The sequence below is a fragment of the Aspergillus pseudoviridinutans genome (assembly GCF_018340605.1).
Source record: "Aspergillus pseudoviridinutans IFM 55266 DNA, scaffold_2, whole genome shotgun sequence".
In the NCBI taxonomy this organism is placed as follows: Eukaryota; Fungi; Ascomycota; class Eurotiomycetes; order Eurotiales; family Aspergillaceae; genus Aspergillus; species Aspergillus pseudoviridinutans.
In genome coordinates, this window is record NW_025091282.1 from 490,175 (window position 1) to 512,800 (window position 22,626).

At 50.6% G+C, this 22,626-nt stretch overlaps 9 protein-coding genes across 9 annotated transcripts; 6 read left to right on the forward strand and 3 right to left on the reverse strand.

The window, feature by feature from the left end:
* Positions 1-586: 586 nt before the first annotated feature.
* Asppvi_002231 (aminoglycoside phosphotransferase family protein) lies at positions 587-1,484 on the forward strand (the record flags this gene model as incomplete). Its single annotated transcript, XM_043298223.1, has 2 exons — positions 587-1,019; positions 1,075-1,484. The coding sequence occupies 2 exons, from the start codon at positions 587-589 to the stop codon at positions 1,482-1,484; spliced, it is 843 nt and encodes a 280-aa protein (XP_043154158.1).
* Positions 1,485-4,329: 2,845 nt separating this feature from the next.
* Asppvi_002232 (putative potassium transporter) lies at positions 4,330-6,699 on the forward strand (the record flags this gene model as incomplete). Its single annotated transcript, XM_043298224.1, has 8 exons — positions 4,330-4,503; positions 4,550-5,379; positions 5,429-5,594; positions 5,644-5,812; positions 5,866-5,934; positions 5,984-5,994; positions 6,050-6,084; positions 6,132-6,699. The coding sequence occupies 8 exons, from the start codon at positions 4,330-4,332 to the stop codon at positions 6,697-6,699; spliced, it is 2,022 nt and encodes a 673-aa protein (XP_043154159.1).
* A 338-nt stretch (positions 6,700-7,037) lies between these two features.
* Asppvi_002233 (mRNA-binding ribosome synthesis protein NOC2) lies at positions 7,038-9,386 on the reverse strand (the record flags this gene model as incomplete). Its single annotated transcript, XM_043298225.1, has 1 exon — positions 7,038-9,386. The coding sequence occupies one exon, from the start codon at positions 9,384-9,386 to the stop codon at positions 7,038-7,040; it is 2,349 nt and encodes a 782-aa protein (XP_043154160.1).
* Positions 9,387-9,605: 219 nt separating this feature from the next.
* On the forward strand, positions 9,606-10,449 carry Asppvi_002234 (ESCRT-I subunit protein VPS28; the record flags this gene model as incomplete). The annotated part of the gene is made up of 3 exons (XM_043298226.1): positions 9,606-9,695; positions 9,753-9,989; positions 10,042-10,449. 3 exons carry the CDS (start codon positions 9,606-9,608, stop codon positions 10,447-10,449), a joined length of 735 nt encoding a protein of 244 aa, XP_043154161.1.
* Positions 10,450-10,841: 392 nt separating this feature from the next.
* Positions 10,842-12,000, forward strand: Asppvi_002235 (S-adenosylmethionine-dependent methyltransferase; the record flags this gene model as incomplete). Its single annotated transcript, XM_043298227.1, has 3 exons — positions 10,842-10,875; positions 10,935-11,198; positions 11,261-12,000. 3 exons carry the CDS (start codon positions 10,842-10,844, stop codon positions 11,998-12,000), a joined length of 1,038 nt encoding a protein of 345 aa, XP_043154162.1.
* A 559-nt stretch (positions 12,001-12,559) lies between these two features.
* On the forward strand, positions 12,560-13,288 carry Asppvi_002236 (uncharacterized protein; the record flags this gene model as incomplete). The annotated part of the gene is made up of 2 exons (XM_043298228.1): positions 12,560-12,760; positions 12,818-13,288. The coding sequence occupies 2 exons, from the start codon at positions 12,560-12,562 to the stop codon at positions 13,286-13,288; spliced, it is 672 nt and encodes a 223-aa protein (XP_043154163.1).
* Positions 13,289-13,366: 78 nt separating this feature from the next.
* On the reverse strand, positions 13,367-15,583 carry rok1 (RNA-dependent ATPase ROK1; the record flags this gene model as incomplete). The annotated part of the gene is made up of 1 exon (XM_043298229.1): positions 13,367-15,583. One exon carries the CDS (start codon positions 15,581-15,583, stop codon positions 13,367-13,369), a length of 2,217 nt encoding a protein of 738 aa, XP_043154164.1.
* Positions 15,584-16,192: 609 nt separating this feature from the next.
* On the reverse strand, positions 16,193-17,026 carry Asppvi_002238 (F1F0 ATP synthase subunit g; the record flags this gene model as incomplete). The annotated part of the gene is made up of 3 exons (XM_043298230.1): positions 16,193-16,436; positions 16,500-16,584; positions 16,765-17,026. The coding sequence occupies 3 exons, from the start codon at positions 17,024-17,026 to the stop codon at positions 16,193-16,195; spliced, it is 591 nt and encodes a 196-aa protein (XP_043154165.1).
* A 2,988-nt stretch (positions 17,027-20,014) lies between these two features.
* Positions 20,015-21,252, forward strand: Asppvi_002239 (NAD(P)-dependent alcohol dehydrogenase; the record flags this gene model as incomplete). Its single annotated transcript, XM_043298231.1, has 2 exons — positions 20,015-20,187; positions 20,271-21,252. 2 exons carry the CDS (start codon positions 20,015-20,017, stop codon positions 21,250-21,252), a joined length of 1,155 nt encoding a protein of 384 aa, XP_043154166.1.
* Positions 21,253-22,626: the final 1,374 nt, after the last annotated feature.

The window sequence follows — 22,626 nt, forward strand, 5'->3', positions numbered from 1 at the left end:
ATTACTATCCGGATGAACTGAAAGATACGTGTTTGGAATCGATACCGTGGTACCTTGTTCACCGAGTACGTGCAACCACTAGGTATTTGACCAGATATTTCATATACAAGCCCCTCTATTTACCTAGTAATCTAAAAATCTTGATCTTTGGCAGAAAGAGCTGGCGGTTTTCACCAAATCCGAGAGGGTTTGGGGAAGAGTCGGTACATATAAACGGGTGCCTAGCACCTACCTTAATCCTAAGCAACACAGACGCCATTGTGTATCTCTCCTCTTCCCCATTTCTCTTTTCATTGTCATCAACAACCAGTCTATACAATGTTAACATCTCTGACTGTCAAAAGAGTCAAATAACACACACTTTCCACTGTTTTTCCTGCTCCAGTATCCATCGAAAGAAAGGCGAGTGTCTTCCCTTCGCATGGGGTAAGGGAACGTGGCGTGGTTATCTAACCCAGCTGGTTATCACATAACTGGCCACTTTTTCGTTTAGAGTACCTCCTCCCTCAAGTCGCGCTTAACTCTTACTTTCCATATTGACGTTTTCAGGCCTACGCGCTATGGAAGAAATTCCATCTCCACCCAAATGAAGATCTTCCCCGAATCCAGCTTCTTCAAGGAGAAACGAGCGGATACACTTCCATCGACAGCTGACGTTCGAGCCATCAACGAAGGGTCGGGCGATCCATCTGCCACAAGCTTCAATTGTCCCCCACCTGTCATGATTCCATCGCTGGGGTTGGTTGTGAAATATGGCGCGGATATAACTATTGCTGAAGCCCAGACCCAAATAATGCTACGCGAGCAGTTACAAAACCGTGTACCTGTTCCTGAAGTCTTTGGCTGGGCACAGGATGCGAGACAGACTTTTATTTATATGTCATTCGTGGAGGGTGAGGCGTTAATGGAGAGATGGGGCGACTTGAATGAAGACGAAATACGAGCCATTTGTGAGGAACTTGGCCATTACATGAAAATGATAAGGTCTTTGAAACAAGACCTTGATGTCCCTTACATTGGTGAGTTTATCAACCTTATGGCATTCAGGAAGACCTAACCTCCGGAGTTTTACAGGCAGTCTAGGCAAGCAACTACTGAACGACGGACTTCTCGTATACCGTCCAAAGCTTGTTGGCCCCTTCCAAGGCACCAACGCTGTCGAACAGTTTCACAACACTTGCGGGATTGAAATTAGCAGTGATGTACCCATTGTGTTTACGCATAATGATTTTCTTGCACCCAACATCATGATACCCCCCGGGCGGAATCCGAAAGTGGCTGCGATCATCGACTGGGCCCAGGCTGGATGGTACCCTGCATACTGGGAATATTGCAAGGCGCGGTGGATGAATGTGAATACGGATTACTTTGATATTGCCTTCCAAGAAGATTGGCGCCTGAAATATCTGCCAATGATTCTGGATCCTGTGGATGATGAGACATGCTATCATCCTTGGATTTATTTCGCCTTGTCGAAAATCTAATCTTGCCGTGAGTGCACAATCATAATAATGACAGATGAAAAGTCTACATAGCTTGTCAAGGCTGATAGTGGAAACCCCAGACCCATCGCAACTACAGACTACAGACTACATAGTAACTTGCGCTGGTAGCCAACGGTTACTCGTGGTTAACAGCAACCATTGGAGCTTGTGTGAACGACGCACAAAATCTTTAAAGAAGAATGAGAAGAAGAGAGTAGATCTACCCGAAAAATAAAACAGTGGTTATATTATTAGTCGGCATTGCGGTCAATGTTTACTTGCATAGACAGAAAATGTTGAATGCACTTGAACCACCGAGATAAAAAGGTGTCAAAACAACTATTTCTAGCTAGTAGAAATAATAGTGAAGCAGATATCCAACAGAAAATATTCAACGTCTGCAGCCGCAGTTTTGTGCAGCAGTCATCGGCGCGGTTTGAGTTTCTCCAAACTCCGTTGGCCCAGTCTCCAATAAGCAATTGTTTTGCGGCCCTAGACGGCGAGCCACAGAGTACGTAGTACGCAGCGAGCACAATGTAGTACAGCTTGTTGTTGTGCTGTACATGGACCGTCGGGCCTGTGGTGGGCGTTCAGGACGTACTCCGCCCCTGGATTCAAAGTCTTGGGGCCAGTTCCTATTCTTTTCAATCTGCGTGATGTCCTTGGCATACCTTTGTATAATTAAAGGGTAAACCTTGCTCCATCCCATGGCTCTATCTCAATTTGTGATCAAGATATAACTATTGTGCTGGGTCGATCCGGACCGCCTCAGTCCAGCGGGCAACTTCGATCAACCAGGTAACCTTTAAGAGTGTTTGCGAAATCTTGCATCTCCAGGCACGCGGTCCGCTTGCACTGTGTGTGTTACTAGCCTTGTTGCATTTAGTTGAACTACCCATTGTAGCTGTTCATGTCGACAAAGCCCCCTTGAACCCTGTTCTCTGTCCGGAGGACGCAACCGTTGTCTTGATTGACATAATGGTTGAGCATGAGATTCCAGACGCTAGTTACGGCGCCCTCATAATCCTCATCTCTGGCTGGCTGATAGGGAAGGTATTGACCTGATAGTTGTCAACTATGCTGTGTGCGAYGTGCCAGCTGGCTTGGTGACCTGTGCTTCTTTTTGGTGTTCTCCTTCTTCTTCTCCTTCCCTGCTGCAGAATTTCTCGGAGGGATGCCACAAAACATGACTGAGGGGGTAAGTCTCAATACTTGATACCCTTACACTTCGGCTCGGTGGCCCCATCCAGGAAATCAACTAGTGACTTCATTGCGCTGTGTCTGTTCGGGGCAGAGTTGGAGGAAGAGTAAAAGTGCAATCAATGGGATGGAAGTTGGCACTTTGCCAGAGGCCAGTGTTGCTCCAGTTGCATACTCAAAGAAAAGAGGAATAAGCTCAAGCTTGAGCACATGCTCTGAAGCTTGAGCACATGCTCAGTATCATAGAAGTCACTGTCTTGATCATTGGGTCCACCAGGGAGTTTGCGCAGTCGGCTCTCACCTGGTAAGCCCGCTCTTGTTGGAACCGAGTGTCAGTTGATTTTGGTACTTCTTCAACTATGAAACCGCTTGATCAGATGGGCTATGATGAGGCTGCAAGGGAGAGGAGACGGAGAAGGAAAAGAGAAGCCGTAAATAGCCCGCTTACCTACATCGCCATGGCTGCTGATCTAGAAGATTAACTTTCGGCCTTTAAGCGCGTAAATGCGCAGCATCATGAACTGCTTTTGCGTCCCCTCGGAGGCTGACTTGAGCATCTCCTGCGACTGAACCAAGGCTTCAGTGGTGGTTAGAGGTGAGAAATGGAAGGACTCGAGTGAGGGAGTAAGATTTGAATGGGAGGTTTCCAGCTGTGAATTTTCTAGGTCATCAGTTACATCAAGATCGTTTAGCCATTCACATATTTTTTAGGCTTAGACTTAAGCCTAGATCAGCTTGTGAATATCAATTATTATATTGAAAAAGACGGATTCCAGCTTGTGGCAAACCTAATAGTGCCATCTAGGGTTTTGCAACTGTAAATGTAATTGAGTGTGCAGGTAATCGATATCCAGAAAAGTCCCGATATAACCTTTGTACTTATGCCTTATCACTAAGGACTGTACAGCCCTATCAGGCCGAGAGCTGCGGCCCGTTGAAGCTTCTTTCTTAGTTGGGTAAGCTTCTTGATCCACCTCGGAAGTCCTCCTTTATCGTTCCTTATCTCTCCCCTTTTCGCACTTTTTTTCAACCTTCGTCAACAACTCACAATTAGCAGTCTATACAACGCCACCTTCTCTGACTATCGAAAGTGTCGTTGCAATGGAATAACACACGCTTTGAACAGCTTTCTTCCAGCATCCTTAAAAACAGAGACATTATATTCATAACACGACCTCGGAGGAATTTTCTGCTTCCCACTATCAGCATCAACTGAAACCTCACCGCTATTCCCACCAACACAGCAAAAGGCACTCTACGGAAACCCGAGATTCAAAGCAATGGACTATCGAACAAGATTACGAACCTTTCAGTTTGTCACAGAATTCTTTCAAAACCCTTGTTGTGGCTAGCGGTGTGCGCTGCCACGGCAGGTAGAGAAGCACCAGTTCAACGTGCTTCTCAACCTCAAATTTTTCCGTTATTGAAGAAGTCATTGTATTTTAACATCCCCAAAAGTTGTCCTGTTGTCCTGCTGTTGCGGAGGCACTTACACCTGCTTTTCGTCATCTCAGAAAGTCTCTGTCGAGATGATTGGTACGTTTTTCCGGCGTTTGTTCGGTGTCTCTCTGTCAGCGATCGAGGGCTCACAGACTCAACAGTTCGACTTAGACGAACATGGTCTCGACCACTCGGTCGTTGCATAATGGCGGTGCTGCCACCATTCAACTTCCTCACCCTCCATTATGCTTATTTCATCGCCACACCGCTGATTTGCAGTATCATCTTCTGGGGTTCCGCGACTCCCTCACGAAGTGTTCATTATGCAGACGCGCTTTTCATGTGCGTCAGTGCCATGACTGGTGCGGGATTGAACACTGTACGTTCCATGAATCCAGCCGTTCAGCCTCGCTAACTCGTTTCAGGTGGATCTCTCGTCCCTAAACACGTTCCAACAGTCCATTATTTTTGCGCTACTGATCCTAGGACATGCCATTCTGATCTCAATCACGGTCCTATTCGTGCGCAAGAGAGCGTTCCAGCTCAAATTCAAGACCATTTCAGAGAGATCTGCCGCAAGGAATCTTTTCGCGCAGTCCAATCTTGGTTTCCTGAAGCCTGCGGGGAAGACCAAAAGGCACACTTCGCAACCGGGAGAACCTCATAGTCCTGAGGGCTCCCAGGCGTCCGCCACGGAGAATGCCCGGTTAGAATCTTCCAATGCGGCCGACGATGATATCCGATGGGGCGATGACGATCAGGTCACTATTGGCCATATGCAGCCACGCCATCATCATCATCACCACAGAGTCTTCCCCATGGCAGGAGTGGGCGCTCGACTGGATTTGAACAACCATCCGAGAGATGTAGCTCCCACTGTACTTTTGGACGGAGAGTCAGACGGGATCCCACGATTGAAGGGGATCCTAAGAGATACGCAGAAGTACTTTGCCTCAAAAGGCTTCATCTCGCGGAATTCCCAGTTTCATGGTCTTACACTTGAGGAACGTGAGAAACTAGGCGGTGTCGAGTACAAAGCAGTTTCGTTGTTGTTGGTCATCGTTCTGCTATACTGGGCGACGTTCCTGATCATCGGCATTGCGGGGGTCGGTGGCTGGCTAGAAGTAAACCATGCAGAGATTCCTCGAGCAAATGGCCTGTCGCCCTTCTGGACTGGAGCATTCTTCGCTGTTTCTGCGTTTGTCAACAGTGGAATGTCCCTATTGGATGCGAATATGACCGCTTTGCAAACAAAGTAATTCACCTTCTCTCTGACTCACGAGGACAACGCTGACTAGCCACAGTGCGTACCCACTTCTTACAATGGGCATGTTGATTCTTGCAGGGAATACTCTCTACCCCTGCTTTTTACGATTCATCATCTGGGCTATGAGAGGCTTAGTGACGAATCGGCCATCATGGGAGACATGGAAGGTCACTTTGGATTTTATCCTCGATCATCCCAGAAGGGTATGGACTACTACGGTCTTTTACCATAAGAGCTAACTGACCATTGCAGGTTTACACTAATCTCTTCCCTGTCCGCCATACATGGTACCTGCTAGGGACCATTGTTATTTTGAATGGAATCGACTGGGCCTGTTTCGAGATCCTTGCGGTTGGAAATAAAGAAATAGAGACACTGCCGGCAGGTTATCGCATCTTAGATGGGCTGTTCCAGGCTTTGGGTGAGGGTCTTCATGGTCATGCTCATAACCAGCTGCTAACCCGTCTGTTATAGCTGTGCGCTCTGGAGGGTTCTATGTTGTAACTATTTCTGGATTGCGTCAGGGACTACTTGTGTTATACGGTAAGGCTCGTAACATGAAATCCACGTGTCATCCGCTAACAATTTGTAGTTCTCATGATGGTCAGTTTTAGCGGTCATTCTAACCTGTCTAGATATCCGGCTAACCACTCTGCAGTATGTCTCGGCGTTCCCAGTATTGGTGATCATGAGGTTCGTCTCGTCCACTTATTCTAAGCTTACTTTGCTAACTGCCGCAGAAACACCAATGTGTACGAAGAGCGCTCCCTAGGCATTTACGCCTCAGACGAACCGCTCGACGCACACGGCAGCCAACCCCCCAATATTGTCATGAGCCTAATCCGACATCACCTCCTCGGACGCCAGGATGTCTCAACGGTCGAGTCCTCGCGCAGCTACTTCGTTCACCAACAGCTCCGCTCTCAACTCAGCCATGACATATGGTGGATCGCCCTCGCAGTCTTCTTCATTGCCATTGCCGAGTCGCCACACTACTCCGAGGATCCCGTCGCCTACTCAACCTTTAACATCATTTTCGAGGTTGTCTCCGCCTACGGCTGCGTCGGCATCAGCGTCGGCTTTCCAGGTAAAAATTACTCGTTTTGTGGCTCGTGGCATACCATCAGCAAGCTGATTCTGGCGGCTGTTACACTGCGGGGACGGCACAGGGGCCTTCCTGTGGCTATTGATCAGGCCGTAATGCTGCCGAATGAGTCGCTCGCTTGGGCAGAGGAGGAAGACGCTGTTCTTAGACGTGAGCAGACGCGTACGTATGGAAGTGAAAAGATGCCCGTGGGGACGGTTTAGTCTTCCTTTGATACCGTCCGAGTCGTTGATACACGAGACGGCTACACAATTTTTTGGTCTTGCTTTTGCGTTGATTTTGCGCATATACCTGGCTGTGATGTTCATATATTACTGTAGATATATCATTCTAGCCCTAGATTTCTCTACTTCATAGTCCACATGCATATTTGTTTGTATAATGACCGTTGTGGTCCCTTGATGCGTATGTGTACAATGTTCCCGAACCTTGCAACTTTTATAGATATCATAGCAGGAATTGTCCCGAGCTACAGGACTGGATGGAATGAACGAAACAAACAGAACCTTAAGACAGAAGGAGGGTATCTAGAAGAAGTCCTCTACTCTTCCTCAAACTCTTCCTCTTCCTCCTCCTCTTCTTCTTCTTCCTCTTCCTCTTCTTCTTCCTCCTCTTCGCCAGATGACTCTTCACTTCCATCATCAGAATCACTAGGCGCGTCCTCCATCATCTCATCCTCATCGGCCTTCTTCTCCGCCGCGCGCCGTTTCTCCTCCTCCCGCCGTCCCTGCTCCAGAATAGCAGCCTTCTCCTCCCTCAATTTCCGCTGCGTCTTGACAAACGCTCCCAAAGGCGTCGATTCCCAGTCCACATCTTTCAGGAAGGTCTCGGCCTCCGCGCGGTTGCGCGGCGTATACGTGACATTCAGCCTCTTCTCCTCGATCCAGCGCGCGTTGGCCTCGACCTTCTGCACAAGCAGCAAGATGCCCTGATTGACCTTTGCGTTCTTGTTGCCGGCCGTGCGGGAGCCGACTTGCTTCAGCCAGCGTTTCAGGGCAACGACGATGGGGACGGAGAGCTCGGGGAAGGCGATGTGTTTGGTCCAGAGGACGAAGAACTCTGCGAGCAGCTCGGCAACCTGTTCGCCGACGCCATCCTGGTAGATGCGGGTGCGGAGGTAGGATTTCGGCGCGCGGATGGCGGTGCTGAAGTCGAGCTGCTTGAGGGTGCTGGATTTCGGGGGCTTGCGCATCTCGGCCGCGTTAAGGACCTCGAGGAGGGCGGGCGCCAGGGGTACGTAGGTGCCTGTGGCGCGGGAGAGGCGGAGGAGCGCGCGGGTGAGCTGGAAGCGGAGCGGGAAGTAGGTTGCGGTGGGGATGAGGCGCATCGCGCCGAGGGTGATCTGGACGACGGGGTAGATGAGGGGCCGCAGGGCGGATTGCTTGCCGGCTTTGGCTTCGACGAGGCCGTCGCAGTGCTGGGAGAGGACGCGCGACCAGAAGTCCAGCGAGTGCATGTACTGCCAGTTGTAGATGGTCTTGTAGGATTCCTTGGAGGTGTTGGTGATGCTGCTGCGGAGGTGCATGGCGAGTTGTCGGATGAAGTTGAAGCCCGTCGTGTAGGAGATGTTCTGGTCGATGCCCCAGAGCTCGGCAGCCGAGTTCTTCATCAGGTTGACTCCGGACAGCGTGTGGACGGTTGTGTTCCGGCTGCCCTTGACCACTCCTTCATACGAGGCCTTGAGGACCGTCTCCTTGAGCCCAGAGTCGCCAATGACCATGAGTTTGCGAAGTAGAAGGAAGCCTGTGATCCGGGTTGCTTCCGTCGTCGACACATCAGCCCAGATGCCGACAATAGTCTTGATGAGAACTTTCAGGAGCTTTCTGAACTGGAGTAGATAAGGGAGCATCGGTTCGATGGACGAAAGGGTCAACTTGAGCGTCGATGCATCGGAAAGATTGACAAGCAACTGATGAACTGAGGATGTGTGCGACTTGATGAGCGGTGTGAGGGTCTTGAATTTCTTCGAATCCAGAGACACCTTGACTTTTCCGGAGGCCGTCTCCTTCACTGGAAGGTGATGCGCCAGCACCTTCGGCACAGTACCGAGTGCCGTCACAAGAACCTGATGGTATACATCGGGGTCCGAGATGGAGTATTTCTGCTCTTGAGTTTCCGCCTCGTTGATGTATGCTGCGCAGCGGAAAGCGAGAACGGTTTGCCGCATGGCGCGAATCGAGTTCTGTTCCTCCATCAATTTCTGCCACTTCTTGACGGTCGGAATCGTCAGCGTGTTGTCCGCAGCTTCCTCGTCCTCATCCTTGGCCGCCTTCTTCTTCTTTTTCTTCGCGGGTCCTTCTTCCTCCTCATCCTCACTCAGCTCGAGGACCTCAGTGAGATCTCCGTGCTCACCAAAGTCGAGCAGCTCGGAATCGTTCTCCTTCAGATACTTGTAGAATTCGGGATCCCTGTCCTTCAACGCTTGAAGCTGGTCCTTGTGCGCCTCAAAATCATCGGGTGCGCTGCTGGCCTGAGATTCCGCATCATCGTCGGATACGCCACCATCTTCCTCGCCTTCACTTGAGGCTGCAGATGAAATTTCCTCATCTTCCTTCTGTTCTTCTGACCGCTTCCGTTTGCCAATCTTGGGGGTAACATCCTTCCTCCGAGCCTTCTTGCCCTTGTCTGTATCGGCGTCGGCAATCTCGAATCCGCCCGCGAAAAAATCGTCGACGTTCATCTCCGCAAAAGCATTCTGCTTCTTACGTTCCTCAGGGCTCTCCTCCTCAACATCTCCATTCTCAGGTCGCGCCCGAGCATTGTCAGCCTTGCGTTTCTCTTTGAGATGCATGCGCTGCTTAATCTTCGCGTTCGCCTTGCGCCGTTCGAGCACATCTTTCAGATGCTTTTTCTCGAATTTCTTTGTGGACTTCTTCTGACTTCCTGCCATCTTGCCGTATATTCTCCAATCCTATCGAGGATGGAGTCGAAGTCTGGAAATAGATGGTTGGACTATTCGAAAAGCCAAGCGGAGAGAGAAAGCAAGAGGAAAAAAAATTCCTGTCGGGGCAGAATCCACGCCGACCCGCCCAATCGGGTGACCGCCTTTTCCCCTCTTACAGCCGTCCAGCTATCACCATCAGGATAGTGAGCTGGAAAGTAACATATCATGTATGCTCAACGACCTCTTTCGTATGCACCTACACCTTACAGCTACACGCCTAACCCGGCGCTGTCGGCAACTATCAATCTCGATGAGGTACACCCCTGCGATCGACCCATGTGCTGAGCTGCTGGCTAACTGCGGTCGTGCCAGGAAGTGAAACTAGCCTCCAGCTCCGCGGAGCGCGATCTACATGAATCGCTGGCTGAGATTTACAGTATCATTGTCACTCTTGATGGACTTGAGAAGGCATATATCAAGGACGTGGTTACAGAGGCGGAATACACCGAGACATGTACCCGGCTACTAAAGCAGTACAAGTCCAGTTTGGGCGATGAGGCGGTCGCAGCGGAGTTTGTTGATCTGGAAACCTTCAAGCGGACATGGGGGGTGAGCGCAGTCTCTGAATAATTGTTGTACGGATTGCTGACCATTCCGGCAGCTGGAATGCCCCCGCGCGACTGAGCGTCTCCGTATCGGCCTCCCCGCAACAGTCGAGCAAGCCTCCCACGGCGCTCCTTCAGCCAATGCAGGTCCATCCACCGGAGGTCCTGTTGGCGGCGCTTCAGGTAGCCTCATTTTGACGGCTACTGAGAACTTCATTACCTTCCTGGACGCTCTGAAGCTGAACATGGTGTCCAAAGATGCGCTTCACCCGCTACTGTCGGAAGTCATTCAATCCGTAAACAAAGTGACAGATGGGGACTTTGAGAACCGCGGCAAAATTATTCAGTGGCTGATCACATTGAATCAGATGCGCGCAACAGAGGAGCTAAGCGAGGAACAGGCGCGGGAGTTGGCTTTCGACATTGAGCAGGCTTATCAGGGATTCAAGTCGACGTTGGGCTGATGGTAGAAACTATTACATTTCTTAGTCTTGTTGTTTGTTATCATGAGCGATAGGCGTCGGGAGTATCTGCTGGCACAGCCTTATGGTTGTGGGAATTGCATTGATATGGCATTCTATGAGTCCAATCGTTTTTCTCGCTTTTATCTCGTGTCCGAGTTGTCTCTTCCGGTGGTTTCTGGGTCGGAGCGGAGCCCGGATCCGCGGGACTACGGACGCCAACCTTTCCTATTCGGGTAATCTCGACTTTTTTTTTTTCGTGCCTGGATCGCGGCATCGCTGACTCCTCTTCGCCGCCAAAGTGCTAATTATAAGACCAAATTATGCATGCCGCCCTCTTGTTGTAGTCTATTTCTCACTAATTGAGTTGCTAATCCTACCAGACCACTGCCATCATGATCAGTGCCGATCTTGACGAGCCTCTCCATGGTACGTCCGCCTGCCCATGATAGACATGCGATATCGGGGCTGATAAGCCTCTATCACAGTGCTCGACCTTCCCCAGATCTATAGCAAACCCTCCGGCACCGATCTTCTCCGAGCTCTTGACCTTCTCGCAATCAAACCACGCAGTTTCGGCACCAGTGCTGGCCAAGAAGTGGTGAAGAGCAGAACAGTCGAACCAAGCGGAGTAACCCGCTATCTGACGTCCATCATCTCGAGCCCCCTTTCATGGCTAGACACTGATGAACTGCGGGAGGCCATTTGGGACACGGCTGCTGCTCGGTTGAGTGAGCGCGCCGGACGTACCGGTATGAGACGATATAATCGTAGTGATTTTTGAGGATTCTAACGCGGGGTCTTCTTCACGTAGCCATGCCAGCCATGTCCCGAGTCTTCACAATACCTACCTCATCTGACGAGGAGCTCACACTGACACTGCACGAGCCCTCCTTGACCGCTGACAACCTAGGCATGAAAACCTGGGTCTCTTCGTACCTCCTCTCCCGACGCCTTCACAACATCCTCGACGTTACACCGCCGCTCGTGCCCTCGTCATCAACCACTCCCAAGTCAGACAGGACGCTCCGAGCGCTAGAGCTGGGCTCGGGGACCGGACTCGTGGGTCTCTCCTTTGCAGCTCTCCGCGGCAGCTCGGCGACAATCCACCTGACAGACCTACCGGACATCGTACCAAATCTGGCTCACAACGTCTCCCTAAATGTCGAACTGCTCTCGAGAACGGATGCAGCGGTCACAACGGGCGTACTGGACTGGTCTGTTGCGCCGTCACCACTCCCAACAAGGGAAGAACAGTACGATCTCATTCTGGCTGCGGATCCGCTGTACTCGCCAAAGCATCCCAAATGGCTGGTTGAAACGGTCGGCCACTGGCTAAGCCGCGGACTGGATGCTCGTGTTGTTGTCGAGATGCCTCTGCGCGATGCATACCTACCTCAGGTGCAGGAATTCCGACAACGTATGCAGCAACTCGGCTTAGCAGTGGTGGAAGAAGGCGAGGAGGTCGGGTACGACGACTGGGAAGGGGCGGACGGGGGTGCGCTTGAGGTGCGGTGCTGGTGGTCAGTCTGGGGATGGAGCGAGAAGCTCTAGCCTACCGATTCTCATAGCGGGTCTTGTTGGCCTGCCTCAACGAAGTCACGACGATAGACGATAGACGATAGATCGACGTTGGAACTAGACGAAGACTAGATATTGTTACTTCTGGCGAGTCGATCGCCTTTCTGGTATAAGCATGCGTTGGTGTTCTTGCAAATGTCCATAGATATCATTTTAGTCATTCATCAACTACTGTATCATGAATTCCTCAGAACTTGCACTATCAGTGGTCAACTCTGTTGGTTGCACCGAACAATTGAAGCGAGAAGGTTGAAGTATGCCTTGAATCACGTGCGCCTGACGTATGACGACATGGCCACGAGGCACAAGATGCATCAAGACGGCGATCTAGAATGTCGACATTAAACATACAAACAAAAATAATTTACGCTATACCCCACCAAACAACCCGTCACTGACTTGAAATCAGTCATATATTCACAATCTGTACATCTTACATTTGAGCACAGCTACTTCGAATTAGCACACGTCCATACTTCTTTATACGTCTGCAGTCTTTAACATATATACCCATCTCAGCCATAACAGCAAAATGGTCATCGGCCTCCTGGCAATTACCGCGATCCCCACCGTCACCGGCGTGGCGATGGGAGTAAGCGAACAGCGCAAAGCCAACGAACGCAAAATGGACGCCAGACGGATGGCGCGATTCAACATCGATATTGAAACCTCAGGCGAAACCCAAGAAGAGGACGAAATACGCGGGAAACGGATAGTCTTGAGAGACAACAAGGTGCGTGTAATATAATCTAATCCATTGAGGTAAATAATGATGGAACTAATCAGACAGGTCTACCTGGATGATCCTCTCCCCGCCAATCGCAAACACCCCTCTCACACGGCCGAAGCCTTCTACATCGACTACCCCGAGCTTGAGGAGACGAAACATTTGAAAAGAGGACTGGGCCTTGTAACTACTGTCTCGGATAACCCGCCCATGCTGAACTGGATATATGCGGATAACGAGACACATGAGCTGAAGTATGGGAACCGGTCACAGAGTGTGCAGCACGTAGTCGGGCCGTGGGATTGGACGGACGAGGAGACGACCATCACGCTGGAAGAGAAGAGTGCTTTTATGGCTGTCCAGGAAGAGGATGGGAGTTGGGCGGTCTATTTTGACCGGGACGGTGATGAATTGGAGTGGGTCCTCGAGGAGGAGGGTAAGCTGGATAATCCATTTGCGCCGATAAAGCTCAAGAGGACGATGGTCCCGCAGGTTCCTCAGGCTGAGCAAAGTAATAAAAATGATAATTCGTGATTTGAATCGCTATTCTGGGGAATCGTAACTTTTATTTGTACAGGAATACATGTAGGTATGGCGGGGACGGCAAAAAATCTAGCCATCGAGGCCATCCCAGCTCTCATCGTCGCTCCCAGCGTCTGTAGACTGCGGTTTAGACTTTCTGTTGCGGCTGGCTGCAATGAGAGCCTTCTTCTTGTTCTCCATCCGTCGGTCAAATCCGCTCTTGGTACTAATCCTTGTCTTCCGGTGCTCCTTGTCGTCTTTGACGCTCTTGAGGTTGGACTGTCGGGCCTTGACACCATGTCTCTTCAGCTCCTTCTTGTCCTTCTTGCTCAAGTCCGGCAGGGCATCCAACAACCACTTCTGAATGGATTTTTCTCCGTCCTTACCACGCAGCTTCTCACTGACGTCGATGATGTTGGCAATGCTCTTGACGTACGGGATATCCTCTTTGGTATAGTAGGTCACTGCAATGCCACCCTCGCGGCCAGCTCGGCCCGTTCGCCCAACTCGGTGGACGTAGACTGCAGCGGAGTTGGGAATGTCGTAGTTGACGACCCCGTTGATGCCCCGGAAGTCCACACCGCGCGCCAATAGATCGGTCGTCACGAGGATCCAGATTTCACCTTTGCGGAAATTCTTCATGATCTCAGATCGCTGACCGTCTGAAAGATCTGAGTGAAGGACTGCGATTCGTGAGGAGCCGCCGGCCTCGGCGGGGATGTCATATCGTAGTTCAGAATGCAGGGCAACAGCTCTGGGGATGGTCTGAGTGAAAATCAGGAAGGGTGGGCGGAGGCGGACATCAGAGGCCGAGGCCGCTGCCGGATGTAGGAGTTGTCGTAGACCCAGGAGCTTTCCCTGTTCCGTTGCGGCATAGACCAGCTTGTGCTCGATGTTAGGGATGGCGGAGTCCTTCAACCCTACGACAAGACGAAGCAAAGGATATGACTTTGTTTGATCATAGGTCTGTTTCCGCTCCTTGATTGTGCTCTTGGCGAGATCTTCGATGTTGGATCCCATGGTAGCTGACCACAGACTTGCTCGGAGCTCGGGGTGCGTGCAGGCGCGCCAGATGTCGAGGGTCTGATCGCGGAAGAGCTCGTCTAGCAGGACATCTGCTTCGTCAAGAACAATATTTCTAACCAGAGGTAAAGTAGCCATAGGTTTCGTTCGATTGGCTGAAAGCGCATTGACCAAGAGTAACGGAGTGGTGACAAGTATATCGCTCTTGGTAACAGGGGCTTTTCCTTTACTTTTCTTCGTGGTGGGTGCTTCGTCCTGTTCGGATTCCGAAGCTTCGTCACTATCTTCGCTGTGACCGTTCCCATCGTCGTCATCCTCGCGGTCCACCACTCGTATGCCCTTTTTCATTAGTGTAATCTTCACCCCAGTCCCATGAACCAGCTTCCTTCCCTCGTTCACGATCTGACTTGCAAGCTCTTTCGTGGGCGCAACAACGACAGAGAAGATGCCACGTTCCTCTTCTTGTTCGTGATGGTGCCGGACTATCTTGTTTATCACAGGAATCAAGAAGGAGAGAGTCTTTCCACTGCCGGTTGGAGCCACGACCAATAGATCCGGTTCAATGCTCTCCGCATCTTTTGAATTCCCCGAAGGTTTGAAACCCCCCAGCAACAGTGGCAGAGTACCCAGCTGGACTTCCGTCGGAACAGTAAATCCCTGCTCGGCGATGTTCTCGGCAAGCCGGCTAGAAATCTTGTACCGGGCGCGCAACTCCTGGAACGAGACAAGAGGCTGAGGATAAACTCTGCGAGCCTTTTTCTGCTCCTTTTTAGTGAGTACTGGCGTAGACTCCTCTTGCTGCTTCCTCTTCTTCTTTTTCTTCTTCGGCTCCTCACTTTTGACGCGCACTGGCTGGATTTCCTCCAAGTCACGCATATCCGTGACTTTGATTTTGTGCGCATTCAGCACCGTACGACACTGCACCTCGTCCATGTCATCAACATCAGACGCATCAGATGCATCATCCCGGTGCTCATGCTGCGTCTGCTGCTCCTGCTCCTGCTCCTTCGCCATCGAAGCACTAGACCGCCGAGCCTTACTCGAACCGAAAAAGTTCAACTCCGCAGCATCATCGTCCGACTCAGCTGCCTCCGGACCTGCCGTCCTCTTCCTCTTCTTCCCATGACTCGCTTCTTCCAGAACCTTGTCGGCCTCTGAGCTACGGAAGAGCTGCGGGTTCGCCGCCTTGCCCGTGGACGGGATACGAGTCGAGCTCTGCGCTGATGATGGGGCGGCGCCACCCTTCAGCTTGGTTGCCCTTGTCAGCAACTTGAAGGCGTCCATCTTTAACGCATAAGATGATAGATGCTTATGCAGATAGGTCGATGTACGCGATCGCGCCTGAAATGAACAAAGCTGATCTTGTTGCGATGGTTGTCTGGTTCTCCGCGAACAAAAAAAGTCCCGATGCAGAAATTCTTTCCCGCACGGACCAATCAGATGCGAGGAAACTCTCCGTCGCCTGATTTTTTTTGACATCCACTATCACCATAGCGGCCTACAACTGAAATAGGTGGATTCCTATTTTGATATCGTTTTTCAAAGGTCCTGTATAATTATAGAGGGAGTAGTCTCTGGAATAGGTTTGTTGCACTTGCTCCTTACTGTCCGAATAATCCTATCCTTCAGGAATGAATCAAGCAGTGTTCTATGATAAGCGTCTGTCTACATTTCAGATCAGAATCAATATTCTTGAAGCAAAGTCACCCCAGACATCAGCTAGTTGTCACAACCGGACCTCTTCATGTAACACGTCATGGCACCATCGACTTCAGATGTTTTACCTCAGACAACAGCTTGAATTCCATCGTCTATCATACAATAGTACAGTGCATAGGAAGAACAAAGACAAAGGGAAAGAAAACAGGCCAGGTATGATTGATTGAAATTGCTCTAGTGGTGGTCGCCGTGATCGGCGTGGCCCCTGTAGCCGACAATGTTCATTCTACCGATCATCTCGCCGACAGTGAAGAAACCGATAACCTCGGCGGCGGTAACACCAGCAAAAGCAATCTCCTTCTTGTTGGCATTGCGAACCCGGGAAATGATGTTCTGGGGAGAGAAGCTCTTGAGGTTGGCGGGGTTGCGAGCAGCGTTGATCAAAGGCTGGAAGTAAGCCTGGAAGGTAGCCAGGTTGCTAGTATTAAGTCAGTGGGCTGCGTGTGCGCCTGGTGTCTTGCACGGTGCTGAGTGTGCTTACGGAGGAGTCATGTTCTGGCCACGGAATACCAGCTTAGCGAGTTCGAGGCCAACCTTCGAGTAGTAGATAGTAGGGGGTATCAAAGCTATTGCAGGAGCACAAAAGTCAGCATTGAACGGCACTTGTCGAGCAGTATCAAGGGACGATGTTTGCCAAGTTATGGACAAGGAATGATGACCAAATCAGAGATCAAGCACTCACGCCAATCACTCCATCATCAACGAAGAGGACAAAACAGGGCGAGAAGGGGAAAGAATGTGCTTACAGTCGACAAAGGCAATGACCTTCCCGGTTCTTCCACCGACCTTCCTCAGAGCGCTACCGAGACCCTGAGCAGCGTTTGAGATGGCAGGACCAGCCGTAGAAGTGACACGGGAGAGACCCTCGGAGGCCTTGGAGACAGCGGAAGAGGCACTCTGACTGGCCTTTGAGGCGGCCTCGGAGGTGTTGGAGGCATATCTGACCGCAGTTCTGCGGGTCAGGAACTGCGATTGCCGCAGCACGGCACGGGAAGCCGTGACGGGCATTGTGATGGCGACTGGAAGGGAAAGACGGTAAAAAAAGAGAGACAACTTTTGAGGGTCACCGGCGAGGGACGAAGTAGTCCAATGGCGGGAGGTCAGGAGCCAGAAACACAGGATTGTCGCGCAATTGCAAGGACCGAAGACTGAGATTTGACGCTCGGGAACTTCAGGGAATGGAAGAGGCCGCCGCTTTGTTGGTCACGTGACAATGGTGCACTTCGAGATCTTGGCAACGTGACTTCCATTCATCCCTCACCATACCCTGTCAAGCAACACCACGTTATGGCATTCTGTCATGAAAGCTTAACGGCTCTCATTGCTAAGGGATGTAAACATCCACGGACTATCATAATGCTAGAACGTTTTTGAGGATATCCCTTTCGAGCCCTCGCTCGCATCCTTTCAATGGTTTTGTACTTACTGCTGAGAGATTCAGCATGAGATTATCCTGAGAACCAGGGGAGACTCTTGCTGTGCAAAAGTTACAGTCGTGGGCAGAGTGTCTGAGAGATGATACCCACACCCGATGAAGCTTGCGGCACAAGCGTAGCGAAACATAGAATTTTCTGCCTTGTTGACTTAAGGATGTCTGATTGAATTACTGAACTTTTCTAATCTTGGACTCGCGCAAGGGCTAGATATGTCAGTTTATCTCGGTCGTTGTCGGCCATGATTGCAGGTGACCTTTTTTACGAAGTTCTGCATATCCTATCAGAAAACATTTGCAATGAACTCTCTTAAATCTGACACAGTCTCTGGTCTTGAAGCTGTGAGCTACGACTGAGACGTAAGTCAAAGTGCAATACTTGGTGGTTCGCTTTGAGGTCTGTACTCTCTGGGCAAGTCGACGCACTGGCATAGCGCGACTGACACCGTATTGGCCTATGGTGGAGCATGATTGTTTACACGTCGTCACCATCGGTGCTAGAACTGTCTCAAAATCGCTGGCGCGACCAAAAGCCGTCTATTTATTAACAGTCGAGTCTTTTGCGGCTGGTGAAGATCCTATTAACCATCCGTATGCTTAGCCTCGAGTGACTTGGGCGTACCAATCACAAGTACCAGCACACCTGCAAGAAACGTCATACTATCGCTAGGATGATCCACAAGCCTGCAAACAGATGCTCAGTTGGGATTGGGCAGATGGCGAGATGACGCCCCCCAGTGTCCATGTGAGAGGCGCGGGGTCCTCGGGTAAAGAAGCAAACGGCCCATGAGATTTGCTTCTTCTATCCGGCTTGGAGTGGACACAAACAAGATAAGCTTCTTCTGGAAGATATAAGTGTTTCGATGTGCGGTGGTTTCCACATCGGCTCAGTAGCTCACGTCTACTCATCGGTTGACCAACATCTAGAATGGGTCTCTGGCTCGCCGATAGACGTGTCACTTACAATCCTCAAAGTCGCAGTCAGTTGTTCTTTTCTGCTCTGGTGTGCCAATCATCCTTCTAAGTATCTTAGTTCATATTCGATGTCCCACTGCAGACTATTTATGAGTGTCAGCCGATTGGCTCTGCCGGAGCGCGATGGGTAGGCCTCAGCGCAACGAGGCAGATTTCATGCTGGCCCGGACCTTTGCCCTGCTGCTTTGTGTGCGGCTTCTCATTTGTTTGTTCCACCTACTGGCTGGCTTCCATTTGCATGTCGAAGGTGACGATCGACATCTGGTCACGTCTCAGTCCTGTGAAGTAAACCCTGGTCATGTGAAGATCTGAATCTTCCATACTCCACAGCTCAGAGCAAGACAGCACTTTTTTGGCATGCTCCCGTCCACCAAAGACCTGAACCGTCGGAAAGTAGCCTGGCTTGAGTATCATGTTGATGATGTCGGTAAGAAACTGCCCGGCGCGAATGATATTCTCCACCAAGGGATGACGAGCCCGCCGGAGAATTACCACTCTGGGCCGGAGTCCAGGGGACAGGAACGGCATTTCGGGAGGGACCAATGAAACGCCGAGCTTTTGAGATTTCTGTGCGACCTTTTTTGATGCCGTGGATTTGGGCTTTCTTCTGTTTCTTTTTCCTTTTCGGTTCCGTAATCGTTGGCTTTCGCGGGTCATTGACGCTTTGGGATCCACCGGGAGGCTAAAATAACCTTTTGTATATTAATTTAACCGAGTGGGCGTCCCAATGACATTTTCAATTATCCAAGATCAGGAAGGTAAAACTGCGTTCATGTCGACTGAAGATACCCTAAGCCGAATTTATTGAGTAGCCAAGTATCGATACGGTTGCAGGACGAGCACTATTCTCTCCAGCGGGCTATTTCCCTCATGGATCAGGGTCATTGTATAGATCTACCATGCAGCAGTTGTCGCAAAGATACCCCAGAACTAGCTAGCTTATATTACACACTATCTCCTGCACTTTCGGCACAAGAATCCCCGAACAATTCCTTCCTCTGCGGTGATGTTTCAATTTTCCGACACCATAGTGACCTACCGCAAAGCAGGGAATGTACTCCAATTGAAGATGGATCTTGCCTCTGGTTTCAACCAATGACGGGAGGTCCAGATGGAAAACCCCCGCGGACTGCGGGGACAATTTGACAACATGAACAGCCCGGCTAAACGGACCATTCGCGGTGTGTACCTACCTTAGATAGTACAGTGTAAGGTACCTAAGGGGTAGGTAGGTGCGAACAACCGTTAGTAACTTACTCCACACCAATCCAGTCCGTTCCATCCATCCCACTTTGTGTCCCGCAGGAGGTTGCAACACAGCTGAGCCTCGATGCTGATTCATGCTGGCCACCTATGAATCTTCGATAATCATAATCATGGATGATTATCATTCGGCCAGCGGTAGCTGAATATCCGTCATGAAATTTTTGTACTCTTATTCTTAGAGGGGCAACTCGAGTATTAAAGCTTGTTGGTCCCCTACTACCCTCCCCTCTATCCCCTCTCTGCACAATCTTTCCCTCACTCTCTATACCCTTTAATTTCCTTTTGCTTCTCTTGTCCAGTCCTTCCACTTCGAGTCGGATACCATGGCTACCGCAACCACAACTGTTCTTGAGAAGCCTAACATCGGCGTCTACACAAACCCCAAGCACGATCTGTGGATCGCAGAATCAACACCCACGTTGGAAGATGTCAAGAGCGGCAACGGACTGAAGCCTGGTGAGGTTACGATTGAGGTTCGCAGCACAGGTATCTGCGGGTATGCTCTTCTTATTCCTTGTGTGCGTCCTGTTTCTTCATATCGTCCACACTCAGCTAACCAATGACTTTCGCAACACAAAGATCGGATGTACACTTCTGGCATGCGGGTTGCATTGGCCCAATGATCGTCGAGGGCGATCACATCCTGGGTCACGAGTCGGCTGGTCAAGTGATTGCGGTCGCTTCCGATGTCACATCCCTCAAACCCGGCGATCGTGTCGCTATCGAGCCCAATATTCCTTGCCACGCCTGCGAACCCTGTCTGACTGGACGTTATAACGGCTGCTTGAATGTTGCCTTCCTATCCACACCCCCCGTTGACGGACTGCTGCGACGCTATGTCAACCACCCCGCCGTCTGGTGCCACAAGATCGGCGACATGAGCTTCGAGGATGGAGCTCTGCTGGAACCCCTCAGTGTATCTCTTGCGGCAATTGAGCGCAGCGGACTCCGTCTAGGCGATCCCTGCTTGATTACGGGTGCTGGTCCCATTGGTCTGATCACTCTGCTCAGCGCGAAAGCGGCCGGTGCCACCCCGCTCGTCATTACGGATATTGACGAGGGACGTCTGGAGTTCGCCAAGTCCCTTGTCCCCGAGGTGCGCACCTACAAGGTCCAGTTTGGTCTCTCTGCCGAGGAGCAAGCGAATGCCATTGTCAATGTGTTCAACGACGGCCAAGGGTCCGGTCCGGATGCCTTGCGACCCCGCCTGGCGCTGGAATGCACAGGTGTAGAGAGCAGTGTGGCTTCCGCCATCTGGAGTGTCAAGTTCGGCGGCAAGGTCTTCGTCATCGGCGTCGGCAAGAACGAGATGACCATCCCGTTTATGCGTCTCAGCACACAAGAGATCGATCTGCAGTACCAGTACCGCTACTGCAACACCTGGCCTCGCGCCATTCGTTTGGTCCAGAACGGAGTGATCAACTTGAAGCGCCTGGTTACCCACCGGTTCGCGCTGGAGGATGCCCTCAAGGCGTTCGAGACGGCCGCGGACCCCAAGACTGGAGCAATCAAGGTCCAGATCATGAGCTCGGAGGAAGACGTCAAGGCTGCTTCGGGTTAGCAGTAGGTCTGGCTTGGACTTGTCCATACTGGTGGCGTTTACGGGGTTGGAACCTGTTTGGGGTTGTCTTGTTGATTCTTTTTCGATGACTCACATACCTGTTATGTTCTTTGCATTGCGATGATGACCGTGCCATGTACTGATGTTGATGATTGCTATATGTGCATCCAGTCTGGGAATATAGACATTTCGGAACTCTTGTCAAAGATTGGTTGACGTCGGGGTGGCTCTCCAATAAATAATGCGCCTTTCTTGCAAATGCGGTAATGAGGGCAAGTATGACAGCGAGCTAGCTCATTTTAGACAACTAAACCATCTCTTGGCTCAGGCTGTCGGGTCTAGAAACCTTGGATATAATGACACTGGCTCTAACTAATCGACATTAGGGTATCCTGGAGACTATCCACCGTTGTCAAAAGGTCATTTGAAGACATGATGAAACAGACGATGCCTGTTATCATTGCTCGGATGAACTACAATTATAGCTACGATCGAGGTCAGGGTCCATAGACAATATATCGCTCCCTTCGCGATTCCATTCTTGTACTGTGATGTCAATGTGACTAAGTACACAGTGGATTAAAAAAKCCAAAAGTACATATGTGCCCTATAGATCTCACAGATATCGATACCTACTCCGACATTCTCCCACAATGGCCGACAGAATAGAAATCAGGAGCGATGATGGGATCTATATACGCCCTTGAAATGAGTGACCACACGATCTTTAGGTGTACTTTCTCGTTGCAGTATCAGGGTCTAATCTCTCAAATGGGTTTTGCTGAGTCGAATACGATCTCTGACGGAACCGTGCCATCACTAATGAGTACCACTTTGATCAGTGTTGAGAACCCCGGCCTCGACCTGCCACCACAGCCATCACAGCCATCACAGGCTTCACAGCGGGGAAACAAGCGGGGAAAGCTCCTCTTGGCATCTGGTGATTAGTTGCTCTCCACCAGTCAGCGTGCTGTATAGATGCTTGGCAGAGACGATGATTTCGATGTCGGGCCGGCATCAATGGCCTTGAAGCTTCCAAGTCTTTGCGTTTTGCAGGTTTCGAGATGCTCAGCCTGTCCAGGTTGAGCTCACGCAGCTGATTTACTTCAAAGCGAACATATATGAAGATATGAAATCATCAACAATGAAGCACGAACAAGTCTTAGGATCAACGCGGGGTGGTAATAACAAGAATAACTGACTGGGTGCATGATCCCTGCGACATGCCAATAGAGCGCATTCTATAGTGCATAATATTCACTATGCAGTTGCCATTCCCGGACAAGATCAGCATCATCCGCACCAGAAACGGACTGGTTGGATTCCCGATATTTGGCCGACTGACCAACCCTGCAAATGAAATTTTGCACTTGA